This window comes from Dendronephthya gigantea, unplaced genomic scaffold (genome assembly GCF_004324835.1).
Source record: "Dendronephthya gigantea isolate DGI-Jeju-01 unplaced genomic scaffold, DenGig_1.0 000107F, whole genome shotgun sequence".
NCBI lineage: Eukaryota > Metazoa > Cnidaria > Anthozoa > Malacalcyonacea > Nephtheidae > Dendronephthya > Dendronephthya gigantea.
In genome coordinates, this window is record NW_021163117.1 from 61,743 (window position 1) to 74,740 (window position 12,998).

General features: G+C 35.3%; 2 protein-coding genes and 1 long non-coding RNA gene across 3 annotated transcripts in view; all 3 read right to left on the reverse strand.

Annotated features, from left to right (window-relative positions):
* Positions 1-1,609: 1,609 nt before the first annotated feature.
* Positions 1,610-2,536, reverse strand: LOC114534816 (ryncolin-1-like). The gene is made up of 2 exons (XM_028556289.1): positions 2,181-2,536; positions 1,610-1,884 (listed from the first exon to the last, which is right to left on the reverse strand). Exons 1-2 carry the CDS (start codon positions 2,527-2,529, stop codon positions 1,610-1,612), a joined length of 624 nt encoding a protein of 207 aa, XP_028412090.1. The 5' UTR covers positions 2,530-2,536.
* A 1,694-nt stretch (positions 2,537-4,230) lies between these two features.
* LOC114534791 lies at positions 4,231-5,849 on the reverse strand. Its single transcript, XR_003688164.1, has 3 exons — positions 5,765-5,849; positions 5,384-5,607; positions 4,231-4,309 (listed from the first exon to the last, which is right to left on the reverse strand). It is a non-coding gene; the product is annotated as an uncharacterized LOC114534791 (long non-coding RNA).
* Positions 5,850-10,399: 4,550 nt separating this feature from the next.
* The window catches only part of LOC114534817 (ryncolin-1-like), a 29,059-nt gene continuing 26,460 nt past the window's right edge, over positions 10,400-12,998 (reverse strand). Inside the window, exon 5 of the mRNA XM_028556290.1 lies at positions 10,400-10,515. Coding sequence (XP_028412091.1) covers positions 10,400-10,515 — 116 coding nt within the window. The remainder of the gene's footprint in view (positions 10,516-12,998) is intronic.

Genomic DNA, 12,998 nt, shown 5'->3' on the forward strand with positions numbered 1-12,998 from the left:
TTGATATATTTACTGTACTAAGTTGTTTTTCTACAGCATGAAGGGAGATTACAGGCTGGTCGACATTTATGGCATCAAGTCTTTTAAATGGGAACAGGGGTATTTAAGTTTCTTGGGGTTTGATAAACGCATTTTTAATTTTATTTGCTAGGTTTTGTTTTGTTGCCTTTGAAGGGAAATATCCGGAAGTGGCGGGAAGCAGTTTCGACACAATCATCCACGATTTCTCTTGTTACCTAGCTACGAAATTAGATCGTTTTTATCAGTATTTACTGAAACAGATGTTAATATTGAAACCGAAGTCCTCACAATGTCATTCAGTTAACTTTGGTCAGACAAGACGAGATTGTTCTTCAAACACCGCGTAACGGGGACTTGGAAAGCTATAGAAAATTTCGTAATTAAAGTTTCGGATAAATTACCAGGGTAACAGGATTATATGACAATCTCCTGAAGCAATGGTGAATAATTAACCACAAAATATTTTAACAAAAATGAACAGGATGCTACTTTATACACCTTTCCACCGTCAGTTATGTGCTGGGAATAGTTTTATGTCCAAAACCTCTTTAAAACCTCTTTTTACCTTCACAGCTGGTTGTTCAAACGCAGGCTATCCCTCAGCTAAAATGGCTTATAAATTTTATCCCGTGAGGTTATGATTTATTGCGTTGTTCAAAACGGATTAGCGTACCAACTCACGGGCTAAATTTAACCCACCTGGTTCACCAGGTGTGTAAGCTTGCTAATCTGCCGGCTAACACTGGTTAAACTAATCTTGGTTTAAATTTTAAAGATTTTAACAGGTTTCGCTGACTAACTCTGGGACAAGGCTCCTCGGTTGTAGAAATATCAGACACGCAAATGGACCACTTGCATAATAGACCAACTTTTGATTCAGGTGACAAAAAGGGAATTTCCTAAAAGAGCATACAAAACTTAGTAAAATTGCCAAGTTTTGCTGTGAAATATTGTAAAGTGCCGCAGATATAGCCATGCGAAGTTGGCGAATTTTGTATACTTTTGTATTACGGCCGGACGCGTGTAACTAAATTAGTTACACGCTTCCAGCCGTAGTAAAAAAGTATACAAAATTGGCAACTTCGCATGGCTATATCTTCCGTACTACTTTACATTTTGCAACCAAACTTGGCAATTTTATTAATTTTGGTATGTTCTTTTTAGCTGTTGTGATATATTTCTTGCTTGTCACCTAGATCTGAAGTTGGTCTATTATGCAAGTGGTCCATTTAATGATGCATCTCCTCTCTTCTTCATCATTAAACGATGATTAACATATTTTTCAAATCCGGGTTGATGAGCTTTGCAAGACGAATGCCATTGGTACGTTTCGCTAAAATACAATAGATACCTGACGAGAAAGGAATAATTTTTTGCTTAAACCTTGACAATAACATATTTAATGACTTGTATTGTACTTTTATTTAGTCTCCAAACTGTCTATATTCTATTAACTGCGGGTTAGGCTAATGGGAGGAAAAGAATCTCTATTTTAAATATTTTGAAAAACTAACAAGATACGTATTAGTGCACTACACTTTTTGTAAAGTAAACCTTATGTCTTTTAGTTCTTTATTTTTCAACAACTTTATTTCCTCTTTCCAAATTCACGTGGTCGTATCTTCATTGATGTTGATTTCAGAGAATAATAATGATCTTTCCAATGTCTCCAGTTGACTCCATCACCATCCGATTTGTGATCGCCATAATGATACAAACCATTCAAATTTGAATCATGACAAGCACGATACCACCAGGCTCCTTTGAATGACACTGCACAGTTAGCCCTGCCAATATCATTGTCAGAATCTTTGGTGCTGAAAGCCATACCGTCATGTTTTTTCAACGAGTCTCCTGCTGTACCTTAATTAATGCAAAAAAGAACCCAAAAATGGTTATAAAATGAATAGCAGGGCAATAATTAATGCTCGTAATCGAATGTCCTGAGCATTTTGTTTTGTTAAAAGTTTTGGAAATTCTCAAAATGGAGATATTTTACATTTCTCCAGTTGACTCAAAAACTGCCTCGTTTAAAGTATATTTATGGATCACTCATTGATAATATTCCTATAGTTTATACAGTATTTAAGGTGCAGGATTTAATGGTTCACTGCACAGTTTATTGTATAGAGAGCTGGACTATCGTGTAAAATGATTACCATTATAACCTCCAACATTCAACTTGTACTTCTCATTTTCACTGCTGACATTAAATGAATCGTAATGAGCGTATCTGGTGTTCCCAGATGTATCTTCCATGTCGATACGAAGTTCATTTTGTGAAATAATTGTCATCATGTGTATTTTGTCAAGACCAAGCCAATATTCTCCGCTCAAGTTACCAAAACCTTGTTTGTAATCTTGCCATCCTCGGTAGAAGTCAACACTTCCATCAAGACGACGTTGAAATACAGTCCATCCTCCACCTGATGTTGTCATATCACAAAACACTTTGAAACTTCCCTTTCCATCAGGATTAATTTCCGCTTTGATTACTTTCTTTTTCATACAAATCAGCGCAGTTGAGACCTGAAAAATACGGATTTACATCACAATTTAGTGGCCTGTGGCCAATAAAAGCAATAATTATTTTTTTTAAACGGGTTAAAAACCTCTTCAATTTTTTTTCTTGGAAATGAAAATAAAATAGCTTTTAACGTTCCGTCCGTTCTCTGGGTTCAGCTTTCAGATTAAGGCAAAAAAGAAATTTCTGTGAGAGCATCAGAGAGAATTAGTACAATTGCCAAGTTTGACTTCGCAAGGGGGGATGTTTATACCAAAAATGCCCTTTTGTTTTTTTTAAACACAATGCGATATGCCTTATCCAAAATAAGATATCCCATGTTGACAATGCCTTAATATTCAGTATGCCATTTTTAGGCTGAAAATACCCTATATTTGGTTATAAGTGCTATTTTTTGCTCAACAAAATAACAGGCCATTGACACATTGACCAGTTCGTGTGTATCTTGATTGTGTTTTATTAAGATTATGTTTTGCAGTTTCCGTATTTTGTCATGTTTTAATTAATATTGTCCGTGCGTCAGACATGAACTTTAAATTTCCTACTATCCCAAATAAACCAGAACCTTTCCCAATGATGTAAAACGCAGAAAACTTGTCTACATTCTAAACTTAAAATTGCTCAGGAAAAAAAACTAAAGCAAATAAACCATCTATGCATATACGCATTTTAGCTGCCCTGTTTATTAACTGAAAAGTTCCTTTGAAACTTGTGCCCCACAAAGAAAAAATTGAGATTGAATTGGCGCATATTGACAGAAGATTTAAAACATTTCTCGTTCCATAATATTATAATAAATTGATTTAGTTAATATTAATATTCTCGTAGTTTTTGTTCCGAATGATATTCCAAATGTTCCAAAATTTAAAATTATGATCCATCGTAATTATCGCTACTCTGGTTTAATAAATGAAAGTAATCACCACACAAAGATTAACTTTCACGACCCAACGTTTCGACACTCCGGTCTAGTGTCTTCATCAGGGGTGATCTGATGTTGAAACTCGGTTCCTTATATACTCTCAAAATGACGTCATCTATTAATCAGATGTAAATATTCTTTTGGCAAATAGCTTCCGTCATCCCTATTAAGGGCACAAAGACTCGCATAGTTGCCTTAAAACCCTTTCAGACATTGCGACATATTTTCGCGAAACCCAAGGATCGCGTAGCGACTAAACAGAAAACTCATGCTGTATACTCTATACCATGTGGTGAGTGCGAGAAAGAATATCTAGGTCAAACAAAACGCCAGTTCGGCACACGTTTAAAAGAACATCAAAAGGCCGTTTCGAACCTAGACAGTTCAAAATCAGCCTTGGCGGAACACGTGTGTCAAACTAACCATGACATTGGGTGGAACGATTCAAAAGTCAAATCAAAGGCGTCGTTTGGAAGCCTGGCATATTAATGCGAGTCTTTGTGCCCTTAATAGGGATGACGGAAGCTATTTGCCAAAAGAATATTTACATCTGATTAATAGATGACGTCATTTTGAGAGTATATAAGGAACCGAGTTTCAACATCAGATCACCCCTGATGAAGACACTAGACCGGAGTGTCGAAACGTTGGGTCGTGAAAGTTAATCTTTGTGTGGTGATTACTTTCATTTACTAAAACCAGAGTAGCGATAATTACGATGGATTATATACCTGGTTGCCGTGAACTCATAAACTTCAATTAAAATTATGATATTTGTGATAATTCTAAAGCAAATTACCTGATTTCCTGGTACGATTTTCTTCTTCAACCGCCTTTCTTGCCTACACAAAATTGATCACAAAAATACTGCAGTTAATAAGAAATTGATTTTAATCTTGATACATTAATTAATATATTAGTATAAGTTACGGTATCATATCGAGTGCAATTACGGATTAACAAGCACGAGTGAGTTTTTTAAGGCTGCAAAATAGCGCGAGTCCGAAGGACGAGTGGTATTAATAGTCTTTAAAGACTCACGAATCCATGATTATCCGTAATTACACGAGAAATTATACTATTATATATTAATGATATTCAAGGAAATCTTCGAGACAATAAATTAAAGCGATGGTGTAAAAGCCTTTCATAGCCCAATATGACTTTGGAAAACGGCGAATAAAGCTCACATATAAATAAACTGCATCCCTTTTCACAAAACAAGCACAGAAATATGAACAAGTACATAAATAGTTATACATATGAACAACTACATTAATAGCAAACACAGAAATATTATGAACAACTACATAATAATATAGAAACGTACCGATTTAAAACATTTCAAACCTTTACATTATAGAGCGTAAAACCTTTTTCGCTTTTTTTTTCTTGAAGAGCAACCCTTTTTGTTTTTGATAAATGTTACAAGATGATTTTCATTGCAACTGTTATTATTTTTCCCATTTGTTTGGTGAAATTTTTAAAAACGATTTTATAAAAAAATACCAATTTTTTACTCAGTTAATCAGAAAGCTGCTGATTAACGGTTTCCAGTCATTTAAATTTTGCGTATGCGCAGACCTAACAAAACCATCCAACGCTAATGACTTTTTTGATTCCGCTATGTTCGGTCACAATATCCAGGAAATAAAAAAAATAAATTTTTAAAGAGTTGTCCTAAAATCACAGTTATAGAGAAAATATATTACTATAATTTAATAATAACAATATTTTCTTGTGTGATGAGAACAGAAAGCTGTGCGAAGAGCTCGAAATAGCTCTTCCTATGGGCTTCATTTCCCACTGATATTTTCTCGCTCTCCCTAACTCCCAGGCGTGTTTCTATAACTGTATAGAAACACGGAAAATGTTTTCTATATTTTCTTAAATATCATTTAATTTATCAATCTTACTGCTTCAACATTTCGCATCAATATCCAATCTCCGGTTAGTTTCGTTTCTTCTTTCTTTCTAGTAACGTTGGTCAGTTGGCAATTTTCGACATTTTTTGTTGTTCTGTAGTTGAATCCAACACATTTGTCTTCGTCTTTGCAGTGAGTGTGACATCCTAACATGACAACTGAAGATGTAACATTGTGTCTTGATATTATTTCATCCGCAGGCAATGATGGACCTCCTAAAAATTTCAACAAAATTCTTGAAAGACAAATATTTTAATGTCCAAATTTTAACTAAAACTATGTGTTTTATTCTGGACTGATTTCACCATATGAAACATTTAAATGGTGTTTCAATGGTTAATTTTTTCTCTCACTTTTTTCGACAATACTCACCTCTGATGATTATATCGTAATTCCTCGGGGAACATTGGTTTGCTGAAATGTTTCCAATAGCAAGCAACAGGAAGCTCAAGCTGGCCGCTACAAACATCGTTTAAATTGTCTCCTGTCTGACTCGGTAATTCTGGAAGATATTTTTCATACGAGTTATGACCAAGAAAAGACCAATATAAAATAATCGTGAGATATGATGTTGCCTGTGCTTCGTGAAAATTTGGAAATTCAATTAAGTTGCTATAGCCACGTAAGCCACATACACGCGCTTCAATGAGATGCATTATGGCCTTTGACAGTTATGACAAAAGACAAAGATTGCATGTGTTAGCTTCAACACTTTATTTTGAACGTTTCCTTACGGTATACGGTAATAAAAAATAATTTCATTTTTTTCACTTGTTTCAAAAAATTCTGTATCAACCTCCATAAATATTTTAAAGTTTTACACTGACATGTTTTATGGTGAAGCTAGATCGAGATGTGTGTTAATGTTATTAGGGACCTTAAGCATGTAGGACGCGAACGCGACGACGACCGCTTTCAATGCAATGGGTCATTGAAAATAAAGGAATATTTAAAGACCCATGATGGGTTTTAGACGTCGTCTTCGTTCTGTTTACAGCGAGAAAACGTCGTTTTTTACGTCTTGCCTAGAACGGTTGCATTTCAGGCCCAGCGAGCCCTCTCTCGAATTAGGCTCTATAGAATTGTCCTTAAACATAAACACAATGTTTTTAACGCCTTATATCTCACTGAATTGGTACAATTAATAATATAAAACAACAACTTAGCCATTGCATTTATTTAAAGGAGAATTTCAGCCTCGTCCTCGTCGTGTTGCCGTCCTTAACACACCAGCCTTAACACACCTATTTAACCGACGCTGCAATAGCCAGATATTTTGCGAATGTCAGTTTAGCCAAGATGGAGATTAATTGTGCAACATGATTGAGCCAAACTCGTGACTGACGATCATTCTCGTGAGCACGAAGTTTGCTTAATTGATACAGTTTGTTTATTTTTCCCTAATGGCGCTAGCGAACTTTGGGCCCTTATTTCACAAACTAAATTTTTAAACGACTTGATCATGAAATAATCTAAAACTATGAAGAATATTCAATGCGTCATCTAAAATAGCTTCAGTTTTTAAAGGGCTTGGGGGAAAGCGCTTCTGATTGTCACGTTCATGCCCATAAACTCAGCATTAAGTTATTGTAATCATAGATCAGTCGAATGCTATACTGTTCAACTAGCGTGTGCGGTTGGTCAGGTTGATGTCTTAGAGGCTAGCTATATACTTTCTTTGCATGTAGCGTGTTTACACGGTAGTCCTAATTGTGAGAATAGACACCGATTTAACGGCAATTTAATAAAGAATTTTGGGATGAGAGAATGACCACAATGAATTGCATCCAATAAGATCGAATGCTTCCCCCAAACCCCTTTTCCCACAAAAAAAATTAAGCGTGTGTATGTGTATTGTTTTGCGCAGAAAACCCGCTTGCTAGTAACCCTTCGATTATTATAGAGCATCTATAACCTATATACTCCCAAATCAACAAAAGATTTTGGTCACATTTTGCAGAAAAAAGTGAGTGGGAATAAATTTTAACGTTAAAAATGACTTACCACAACTTTGGTTATAAGATATATTGGAGATTATTTCAGGACTTTGAACAGTTGCAGCAAAATACTGATATGCATGCGAGCAAATAAATTATTCTTATTCTTATTATAAACACTCAACAGCAAATAAATTATTTAAGTGCAAGCTGCATAATAAGCATCAACGTCTCTTATTTCGCAGTTTATGAACAGTCGTATAGCGCCGAGCATTTAATATAATGCGGTTAGGAGAATGTTGTCTCTAAAGCAAAGTTCTCAAACGGTTTATAAATCAACGAGGATACGTTCTATTATACTAAAATGCATATCTATCGAAACAATGGCAATGGAAGTAAATTTTAATGTTTAAAATGACTTACCACAACTGTGATCAAGATAGATTGGAAATTATTTGAGGACTTTATTTGAAACTGCTTGTTTGGGTAGAAATCGGAGGAACAGTAGCTAATAAAGCTACATAAATGTTAAAAAAGCAAATAAATTATTTAAGTGCAAGCTGCATATTGAATATTGACGACCTTCATCATAGGCTAATGCGGGTACCAAATGACATCTTATGTATATAATTATCCTAAGGCTAGCAACTCTCTCGCAAAAAATATAATGCATATACATTGATACCATCGCTTGAAACACAAAAATTACGATAGTTTCTTCAAAAAAACTGGATACAAAATACCTTGGACATATTTACTAAATTTATCTGTCGTTTTTAGACTTGAAAACATTTTAAAAATGCTTAAATTTTGCAGATATAAAGTGTATTTTAATCGAAATTTTGTTTAACAAAGCTGGGATGCAATTTACTCGACGAACGTCATCATCGGAAAATCGTCGGCAAATTTCTGATTGGCTGTTGAAAGCTCGGAAAATTACGAAGACATTTTTTCGTCATCAAGTTGGCCTTGTCGAGTAAATTGCATCCCGCCTCTGTTTAACAAAATTTCGATAAAAATGCACTTTTTATTTGCAAAACCTAAGCAGTTTTATGTTGTTTTCAAGTCTAAAAAGACAGATAAATTTGGTAAATATATCCAAGGTGTTTTGTATCTAGTCTTTTTTGAAGAAACTAGCGTAATTTTTGTGTTTCAAGCGGTATTAATATCATTATGCATTATATTTTTTGTGAGAGAGTTGCCAGCCTTAGGATGATTATATAAATAAGATAGAATGCGGTATCAGCCTCTGCCCTTATTGAAGGATTGGGTTATTGAAGGAATGGCTGGTTTCCGAGATATGCATGATATGCATGATAAATCTTAGATCGGCATGAAGATAGTGCAAGTCTTCGGATATTGGTTAGTAATAATAATAATAATTTATTCACACAAATAAAGGTCATGTGAAAAGGAGATAATGAGGTTATCCCTATCTAGTTACCTCCAATCTCCATCTAGTTATCTGGTTATTTGTCTTTGTTATTTGTAGTTATCTCCATCTAGTTATCTGGTTATTTGTCTTTTTTGTTGTAAATAGCATTTCTTTTTGATCCTCAACGGCTTGTTATTAAAAAAGTAATTATTTTCAATTCATATCCGCCATATTTATTTTACTAATTGCTTCACTTTAATTAAAGATGTTATATCCTGTTATATCCTATCAACGCTAATATCCTGCGCCTAGCAAAGTTTGTTTACGTTGGTTATATCACCTTTACATGAAGTATGCATCGTTTTAATTTTATTATTTTCTTCTCCTTCTCGTTCGACCGGCTGTAATTAATATGCTTATCTTATATTATATTTTAAAGAAGATATAAAGCGAAGTTTGTAAATAAACCGTTATTTAAAACTTTATATACAGTATTTGTAATTGTAGGACAAGCGATAAAGTAGCGTCAGTAGAGACGACAAATATAGCTTCGCCATTTCGTGTACTCATTCAACAAATAAATTCTTGAAGCATTCCTTTCAGCAAAATATTGCTTTTATCTAGCAGCCTTATCTTCGTCATGCACTCGCAATTCGAGATTCTTCGCCTTGCGACATAAAATAAAATAGTTGTGCTCCCGCGAACTGTCGGTTTGTAATACAACGCGCTAATATCCCATATCGGCATCATGCAGACACTTCTCAAATTTCATTCCTCAACCTCCGCCTTCCTGAATTCGAAAAAACTTTGGTGGTTATAAATAAAGGCTCTTTTCTACTAATCGCAATGGCGAACTTGCGTGGGTCGTGGAGCGCTGGTAGAAAAGCCTGGCTTGCGAGCTTTTGCGACGTTGCCAGCTTACTGCGAGGGTTTCATCCAATGAAAATACGTTTACATGCAACAAACTGCAGCGAGGTCTTTATTTAATACGTCGGAAAACACGTTCGAGTAAAGCCTCTTACAGGAAAATCTATGACAAGTTTTCATGTGACAAGTTTTAATTGTTCGTCTGTTGGCCCAACTTTGTGTACAAATGTACTTGTCGTAGAAAAAATTGCTCGTCTGTAAGAACCTTAAACATAATGAAATTAAGACCTAAAAAAATGAATTCAACTGAATATTTTATATCAACATGACCGTCGTTTCTCAGTGGCGTAGCCAGCCTGACGATTTACTCATGCGATGCAAATTTTGTGTTATTATCATTATTTGTTTCGTTAGAAATTCACTGTTTTCACAATCAATGAACACGAAAATATTAGCATAGCATGACTATATTGTCAGACTGGCTACGCCATTGTCGTTTCTTTCAGCACGAAGAGTCGTTCGCCCGTGCATTTCACAAAACACTCTCTGAATCATGTCTGGCTGCCGTTCAGTATAAATTATGCTGGAGTCGTTGAGTTACATGCAAATTTCTACAGTTTTGTTTAGATTAATTATTCAATTCAGGCAACTTTTGTCAAATTACAGCCGTTATGCGGCAAATTTGAATATGAAAGGCTCAGTGTTTTTACGCAGTGACACCATGGAATGGTTGCATGTATATCATGACCGATCAGATGATCAGAGACAGTGTTTAGCAGCTGAAGCCAGTTCTTTGTAAGAGAATTCAAGCAACTCAAGCTATATCTATTAGACTATAAAAACATGTGATCGAAAGGTTTTGTAATCACTGTTGATTTTGGTAATATACCCTTGTGCTCGACGAATTGAGAAATGTACTCTGCGATATAAAGGTAAATAATTATCTAATGTATACTTTAGTGTTAATCAAACTATAATCTGATAATTCTATAAGTTCATAAAGACTATTGTGCGATGATACAACCGACACGGCTGTCTATATTTCACTGCAAGGGCATGGGCTTCGATGCAGCCGTTTGTACAATTGAACCGATTTGCGTTGTCCCGTACGTTGCTGGTCAAAATTAATGTTCATATTTTCCAAATTTGAAAGCTGTTCATATTCTCGTTTGCTGTATTGTTTAATGGTATTATCCAGGATTTTCCTGTATTTCATCTAAGAAACCAATACCTCAAGCAAGTTCATAAGAGTTGAAATCCTTGACAGCATTGTATAGATTGTCAGCTAGCGTAATACAGGTTGAGTAAAAAAACTGACACCTTGGAAATTCAAATTAGCGCGAACTTATGGCTGGAATATGACAATTCCCACTGTGTACAATCAACAAAAACGATTTGATAACACTGTTCTTTTTTATTTACGCAGCTTTGAATGCTTTTTAACTGCCAAAGGGAAGAAACTTTATGTTTTAGGTTAAATAAAATACATGATATGCTTCGTATACCCATGAGATATTTTGGGGAACTTTGCGGCTAATTTGAATTTCAGTTCTTTTTTACTCACCCTGTATATCAATAATTTACAGTGTTTAATGATTATTGCTATGGACTGTGCATATACTTCCCATTTTTGGGCTGCGTCGAGTGCAATTCAAACAATAGATAATAAGATGATAAATTTCTTTAAGCGTTATCCTTTCATGTTGGTCATAATTACACAGAAACTCTTGGGCCGTTTGTATGAAAGCTGGATAGCGCTATCCACCGGAGACTGATCTTTTCAACCCTTCTAAAAATGCTTGAACAGCAATAAAATTTCATCATAGAATAGCAACAATGAATAGTTTGACCTCAGAAACGTCATAGTCTCCCCCGACAAACGTGAACATGTCAAGCGTGAAAAAAACGCTTTCGAATCGCGCAGGGTGCAGGGTTAATCGAGTTCGTAGTAATCTTGCATTCAGTTTTCGATACTAACTGGTTTGGTTTTGAGTTAGTTAAAAAAGCGCAAAAAGTAATTAAATAAAACTAATTGTAGTTATATAAGTTATTGCATGTTAAAAAGTGCTTGCCAAGTATTTTAACTTCGACTTTCCTCAAAAAGTTAATTTATTCCTGCCTGCTCCAAGGCACTTTTATACGATGTGTAATAACCAAAAATAATCTTTATTACACGTTTCTGGATGTGCTCCAAGGCGTTGTTTAAGTTGCACGCAGGTCCAACTTAGCTAAGTTTCTCCCACTCGTGCAGGCTCATAGTGTCAGCGGACAACTTACACAAAATTGAGAGCAAGGCGTAAAACGAAAAGCTTCTAATTTTTCATGCGAAGGCCGCTAGAAAACTGAGCCCTCTTTACCGGGAGAAAATTTGCCGAATATGACCAACGTGTTGGCAGGAAGGGTGTAATTTGAAAACTAATTCACACGCGTAGAGGAGGACTGATCGAATACACGCGGTATAAACCTGATCGAGTCATTCGAAAACACTTTTGCACGCTTCAAATGTGATAAAAAGTAAATCTCTTGGACGCTTATTAATAGTGTTTTCGATATGGGTATTCCATTTCAAGTCTTGTTGTAATGTCACTCCTAGGAGCTTGAGAGAAGTGACTAATCAAGAGTTTGTGCTTATATGCAAGTCCTCAAAAGGGGTAGTGGTTTTTGGAAAGGAAATAGTTAATTCTTTGCATCTTTTAACATTTAGCTGGAATTTGTTACTTTGTGACCACTCTTCTACTTCATCTACTAACAACTCTTTTGAATAATCTCGTAACTAGTAGTGTCGTTTATATATTTGATCACTTCGTTTGATGACTTAATTTTGCAGTTCGCGATCATAACTATAAATAACCAGGGATCCAGTTTGGTCCCTTTGGGAACATCTGCTGGTACCGATTTCCATTCCGAGCAACAATCGTTCCCTACATTAACCCTTTGTTATCTATTGCTCAAAAATTCGCAAATCAAGTTCACGATATGGGGATTGATTCAATAATTTGATAGTTTGGATATTAAGATATTATGGTCTATTAAGTCAAAGGCTTTCCTGATAACAAGGAAAAAGACTCTTACTTTAGCTTCATTGTTGACGGTGGCTTTAGTCCAGCTGTGAACAAGAATTATAAGAGCGAGAGTGGTAGATGAATCAGGGATACAACGGTACAGGTCTTGTCTAATCCGATTGAGCCGGAATAGCGGGCTTTACATGTTCTCTGACCACATACTCCTTGGAAATTTTGCTAACGGTGGGGTGTCAGTGATATAATTCTTAGGTCTTTGTTAATGTCTTTCAAAGTTTGGTTTTTAGGTATAGCTGTAACATTTTCACTTTTCCATACCTCGGAAGGCTTTTCTCAGTAAGTGATGAGTTGATTAACATACATACTTGTTCTGCAAAAATATGTGCGCATTCCTTAAGAATCCCATT